The 6,928-nt window shown below is 46.3% G+C and overlaps 1 protein-coding gene across 1 annotated transcript in view; it reads right to left on the reverse strand.

Moving 5' to 3' along the window:
• Nucleotides 1-6,928, reverse strand: part of Tln2 (talin 2) — a 432,507-nt gene that overhangs the window by 141,583 nt on the left and 283,996 nt on the right. Inside the window, 4 exon segments of the mRNA XM_059268180.1 lie at nt 674-787; nt 1,979-2,159; nt 5,495-5,571; nt 6,645-6,746. Of these exon segments, the coding sequence (XP_059124163.1) occupies nt 674-787; nt 1,979-2,159; nt 5,495-5,571; nt 6,645-6,746 (474 nt within the window).

Genomic DNA, 6,928 nt, shown 5'->3' on the forward strand with positions numbered 1-6,928 from the left:
CTACGTCTGGACGTATGAGGCATTAGCTGATTCGTGCAGCAGCTACTGGAAGGCCTCAGTGCTCATCACTTCACCCTGCTGCAAGGCTCAGTAGTACTACAGCTAAGCCAGGCGTTGACAAAACACTGTACTCAGCCAGTATCCCCAGGCATGTGATGGAAACACGTATTTGTAGACCCCACCCCATACCCACTAGATCAAAAACATATGCTAAGAGCAGAACATAAGCGAAGATGATGGTTAGGGCCCAGAGATAAGTTTTAACAAGCCATCCCCGGGATCCCATTGTGTACTGAATCTGAGAGCTACTGGCAGTACTTAAAATGACAAAGCCAGCTACCTGAGTTGAGCTCTTATTAGATGCTACATGCATGCTATGAACTGGATCATCACCCCTTCCCATCAGCCTTATTTACAGATGACAGGGGAAAGGCTTGAGGGAGTGAGATACCCAGATTCACACAGCTAGTGAATAAAGGAGCTGGGATCAATGGACTCTGGGGTCTAAGCTCAGCACAGCAGTACTCTTTTCCTATGAGTGCGATAGAGCATCAAAGACCCAACATATACCAAGACACACAGATTTCTTTATCAGCTAGCTGGAGATAGAGCATGTAACCTTATTCTGAGTCAGGACAGAGACACGAGATGAGAAGGACTGATGGATATTTACCATGTCTTGTCCGAGAGGTGGCAGTGAGTCCAGCTCGCTGAGGTCATCCTGAGCCTGCTGGACAGCATGCATGCTTGTGTTGATGGTCCCCATAAGGGCTTGCTGCGCCGAAGTCTGGAAAGGTAGACGAACACAAGGTGGTGAGCAGAATCGGAGGAATGACAGGGTCCCCTTGCAAAGCAGAACAAAACTAAACCTTCTCAGTCAAGAGCACATCTCATTACGCACCTGAACTAGCTCCCATTTCAACCTGAGGGCTAGAAATAGCACATTATATTAATAGAACACAAAGCGAAGGTGATTGCAGTGAAGGGCTTATAATCAGAAGGGTGTGGAGAGCTTAATTAGCAGACAAGAAGGCTGACGAGCACCTTCACAGGGGAATTCAGGAGTACAGTTGATCTGAGTACTGTGGATAAAAGATACCATGCACAGAACACAGACGGCTGCTTCCTAAGAAGAATTCTTGATCATCCTTAGGACTCTGCCCAAACTTAGAGCCAACATGCTTTTCCAGGTGCATGATTTCCAAGCTTTGATATTCTTGAGTCCTCAGAACTAGCCCAATAGCAAGGAATTCCTAAGGCAGGCCTGAGTGGTACTGAATCAGATGAATTAGAAAGAATTCAACAAGACTAGGCTGCAAAGGGAGATCATGGATGACTAGCCCATTTCTCACACTTTGTGAGGGTATCAGGGCCAGTCAACTTGAAGCTGCTGCAGGGGCATGGGGCTTTGTTTCTACAGCACAAAGAGGTTCATGATTGTTAATCTTTATGGCCAACGTGAATAGATTAAGAATCACCTTGGAAACAAGCCTCTGGGCAGATCTTTGAGGGTAGACCAATTTCTAGCTTGAGTTAACTGAGGTAGGAAGGTCCACTCTAAATGTGGGTGGCATTATTCCACAGGTTGGGATCCTGGACTATGTTAAAATGAAATCGGAGCACCAGCATCCACCTCGTTCACTTCCTAATGCGATGCACAATGTGATCAGCAGCCTCATACTCTTGCCCATCCCTTCCTCACCACAATGGACTGCACTCAAATTGTTAGCCAACACATACATTTCTTTCCATAAGCTGCCTCGGTCAGGTATTTGTAATTGCAATGAGAAACGTAACTACATGCAAGGCCCCTCACCCTCTAGCCCCTGATTCTGGAAAGAAGCAAGCAGTCACGCAATTACAGGAATGCACAGTTGTTAACTCGTGGCTCAGATGTGAGGCCCAGGGTTCCCACATAGAACCCGTCACCATCTCTGATGGCCCAGAGGCTAACAGATGAATAGTCAGGGAGTCTCACCAGTGGAGGCATGTGTCCTCGGTGCATCTGTCCAACCATGACCTGCTGCTGCGGTGAGGGCATGCTCCCAACATTGAAAGTCTCAGGCCCGCTGGAGCCAGAGCGCATGACAGCCGGTAGTGCTACTGAGCCGTGCTCTGCCTTCCCAGTCCGGTTGAACTGCTGCTGCAAGATGGTAGACCTGTGGAGGAGACGACAGGTCAAGGTGAGGGAGGCACCCACATGCAGTATGGTACAGTGGGGAGACATCAAAGATGTACACTGCCTTAGGTTGTGGAGGCCACTTAAAAAGCACACAGTGGGCAAGGAATGAAGCGAAGCACCAAGATGCTCAGCGGAAGCACCTGGGATGAACCCCTTCAGGACCAGTGTCAACGTCTCCAGTGGGTAGTGATCCAGTATTATACAATGTATTTGTTCTCAAGACAGAACAAACGACAGTCCTGTCACAATGATGCGCTAAGGGAAGGCTGGGATATGCTGTCCTATCACTTGGCCAGTCATCCTGAAAGAACACCACTCACCAGGTTTTTACTCTAGGCAGCAATAGATGGCACCTACCCTTAGCTTGATGGGGAAAACGTGCAAATAACTTTAAGGAGAACCTCTCACAAGTTCAAGTCCAATGACCACAGAGGGTATCTGTCATCTCTGGAGGCTTGAGAGACTCTTCCATCTCTTCTAAAAGGTTCCACCCAGAGATTAGGATTTGTACACACACATACACACACACACACACACACACACCACACCACACCATCTTAACACATTCAGAATGAGTGGTAAATGAGTGATAAGTGCAAAGGACTTGGCACATGTGTAAGTAAGGAGCTAGATGGAGGGCAGTTGTTCTTCAGGAACCCAGTGGGAGAGTCACAAGGAGGGTCTGGGGAACCCAGGTGTGCCTATAGAGGTGAAGAGGGAAGAGATTTTATACCAGGAGGCAGGGACAATCTTAGACCATCGCTGTTAACTGAGTGACCATCTTAAGCAACAGACATCTGTAAAGAGTCAGAAATGTGAGCAGAGGTGGGCGGTGGCTAATGAAGAGTCCTACAAGGTCAAAGTGCCGAGAATGATCACCTGTTGAGCGCTCAAATCTAAACAGAACATCTACGTAACCTTGGGTCTTGGGGGGGAGGGGCCACAGCTCAGAGAACATCACGGAACAGGAGGAGGAGGGAGGCAGAAGCACTAGCATCTGGGAGGAGCGGGGCAAATGCTATCTACTGGATCCGACACGGCTGTTGCACTCCTGAGTCACAGCAGGCACGACTACCTGCACCACCGCTGCACAAGAACGAGCCTGGCAGCATTCTAGCATGGAGTGGGTCCAACGAGGCCCCACCACCAGCTGAGGGGCCCCTGGGAGTTGATTTTTGCTCGGGAAGGGGGAGTCGTTTTTCTTGGGTGGCGTAGACAGTAGTAGGTTCTCCATGTTCCCCCACACCCATGCTTATGGAAGCCACCCTAATCCAAGGCAGTAGGTCTCTAAACAAAGACTAGAGAGTAGGAGGGAGATCTGTTGAGCAAAGAAGGGGTCAGAGGGAGCAGAAAGGTGGGGTAAGAAGGTAACGTGGGGTGAATCTGGTCAAAGTAAATAATATATCTGCTCAAAATTGTAAAGAATAAACACCAAGCATCCTTTTAAATGAGCTCAGAATAGAGACACGAGGGAGATGAGGCCTGGAGGCTGCTATCCTGTACCTTAGCCAACAGCCATGAGTGAAGACGGGGAAGATCTAAGGCTCCGAGCACCTGGACCACTCGTCCTGCTCATCTTGACTTAAATCCATGATGACGCTCTAGTAGTAGAGGGCGTCCCAGACAGGCAGGGCTCTGGCACTCTGCATTCCCACACTTACAGGACTCTTCCTGGGGGACATACAAGTGCTGCAGATGCTGTCCAACAAACACCTCACTCTGGTGGGAAGCACTAAGTTAATACTTCCCACCTGGTGGGTATCAGTCATTCCAAGGACTTAGGAGACCAGGCTATCATATCATACGAAAGCCTTGAAATATGCCATGGCCAGTGTAGTTCCAACCTGTGTGCTTACAGGAAACAAATTTTGGGTGGAAACATCTGCTTTTCTCTTACATAGGAAACTGTGTTGGGATCAAATGAGACAGCATGCTGGACACACAGAATAAAATGAATGAAAATGAGACAAAGATCTATTTAACATGAGGGTGTCTGTGTGGATTCCTCAGCTAGTATCACTACTAGATATTTCTTATTTTTATTAAATTCATTTTCTCATTAATAAATGGAGCTAAGAGTTCTTAATCACATGATTTTTTAAAAAATTGTTTGTGTGTGTGTGTGTGTGTGTGTGTGTGTGTGTGTGTGTATCTATGGGAGGTTATGTGCAGGTACCTGTACAGGCCAAAAGAGGGAGTCAGATTCCCCTGGAGACAGAGTTCTGCATGGTTGTGAGCAGCCCAATGTGGGTGTTGGGAATCAAACTCTGGTCCTCTGTGAGAGGAGCAAGCATTCTTAAGAGTTGAGTTATTTTTCTAGCCTCAAGTTGTTGTGTTTTGACTGCATCCTGATGCTCCCAAAACTGCCAATAAAATTTGCTTTGAATCAGAGGGCAGAGCTAGCTACTAAAATTAATTAGCTAGCTGTCCAAAATTAATCATAGAGGTTTTGGAGGACTGAGGACAAATTTAGAGAGACACAGGAAGTAGTAGGGTGGAGTTAAGAGAGGTCTCGGGCCTTTCTGAATGGAGGAACATGAAAGAGAGGAGGTCACTGGTCACTTCTCCACTGCTTCTCTGATCATTCAGGTTCTTATCTTGACGAGTTTTTATTGATGAAGAATGATCAGAAAATGCTACACCAAGTTTTGAATTTAACAACAATCTTTACAATAGCAAACCAACCAATGTTCCAATGTTTTGTGTGCATGATTTGTGATTCTGTCATCAAAACCAAATATAACAGTGATACAAATGTTATTCCTGATTTATACATGGACTCTTACAGATAGAAAAATCAAGGCAAAGAGCAGACCCCAGATCTGCTCTGAGCATGGTTCCTAAGAGTATGTTTTTCTTTTTTAATTGTTTTTTATTATTTTATATACATGAGTGTGTTGCCTGCACGTATGTTAGTGTACTACTTGCACGCAGTGCCCATGGAAGCCGGGTGACAGATTTTTAGCCTTGTCTCTTTGCTGCCTCACAGCCTGTGAGAGGGGCGTGGCTTGTCATTAGCACTCTGTGGACACTGGCCATCTGCCGAGACCTCAGAACAGAATCCAACAGAAGTCAAGTTACAGATTTTGAGGGAAGAACCCAACCCATGAAATTTACACCAGAAATGCAGAACAGAACCCAGGAAAAACCGACTGCTTCTCAAGATGGAGGTGGACAATATGCCCTGCCACACAGAACAGTCATATGACACACACTTCTCATCTAGGGCCCATAACTGAAAAGCAAGCCTGGCCTATCCCATGACCACCTCATCGCAGGCAGAGGCAGATCCCTGATACCCTGGATACTTACTTTTTTGGGGAAACTGACTCTTCTAACATGGTTGACTCCTCATCCCCTTCCAGCCCAAATCTATCTTTGCTTTGTTTCTGGAGGTAAAACAGACACAACAAAGAACATCAGCAGATCTTAGTGCAGGACCACTGAAGAGAGCTTTCGAAGGGACACAAACAAATACTCAGGTGTATGGCAAATTCTGCCTACTAGACAGTTAATGAGTGAAGAACAAGAGCGTGATGCCAATAAAGCAGAAACCCATGACTTGATATGTAAATACAACAAGCCTTGTTTATCATTGCTTATACAAAAAGCAGCCAGGCACACGCGATACCATTCTATCAGAATAGGGTTGCTTGAATGGACTGTATTGGGAAGCCTTAAAACGTCTGCTTTTTTACCAAACACATGGTGCCATTATGTTTGGTAAAAACAAAAACTTGGGAAAACCACAATGAACACTTTTCTTTTCTACAAAATCAGGAAAGCAACAAAGCTATCTAGAGAGGGAGAGTGAGGAACTAGGACAGACAGTCCCAGCTAGCTTTAACTATCAACTTGACACAACTCGAGGAATTCCCTAGAACAGTGTGACCCGTAGGTCTGTCTGTAGGAGAATGCTGTGACTGTTAGTTGACTTAGGAGGGCCCAACCAACATTGGGTGGTACCATTTCCTGCACTGTACATGGAAGCTGGCTGAGTGTGAGCCTGCACCAACCATTAAGCAGCATCCCTCCATGGTTTCTGCTCTACTTCCTTGGCTGTGAGCTCCTGGTTGGAGGGTATGCTGTGTATACAGGACAGCAAGCAGGCCTCATTTCAAGTTCCTACCCACACTTCCCTCCAGGACAGACTGTGACATGGGAGTGGAAGCCAGATAAACCCTTTTGGCTCTTCAGCTGCTTTTGGTCAGGGTGTTTCATCACAGCAACAGATATCGAACGAGAACACAGACCACTGCTCCTTCTCCAGCAGTAACAGACACAAATATGCACTGTGGCAAACCTAGACATGCTCAGGGGATTCAAGGTCAGAGACCTCATACCCAAGCAATCTTAACGTTGACGACGCAACCTGTCAATCAAACACTTCAAATACGGATTCCACTTAACATGGCTCCATCATCGATCCTTGATTTTCTTGGTTTTCGACAACACAGCATACCTTTTTGAGGATGATGTCAATGTATCCTGCGATCAGCTGGGATATTTGTTCCCCCTCTGTGGTTTGTACTGAATAGTAGCTTTCCTGGTACTCTCCAAAATCCTAGAAGGGCAGAATTAGAAGAAACACAGCTGTATTAGATCTACCAGGTATCTTGAGGCCTCGGAGAGCAGCCGCAAAGCTCTGTGACATGGCTCACTTTTCACTGCTCTCCACTCAAAGGAAAAACTGGGAAAAACTGAATTCTAAAAGCTTATTCAACAGTGAGTATTTGGGAAAAAAAA

Source organism: Peromyscus eremicus, chromosome 7 (genome assembly GCF_949786415.1).
Source record: "Peromyscus eremicus chromosome 7, PerEre_H2_v1, whole genome shotgun sequence".
NCBI lineage: Eukaryota > Metazoa > Chordata > Mammalia > Rodentia > Cricetidae > Peromyscus > Peromyscus eremicus.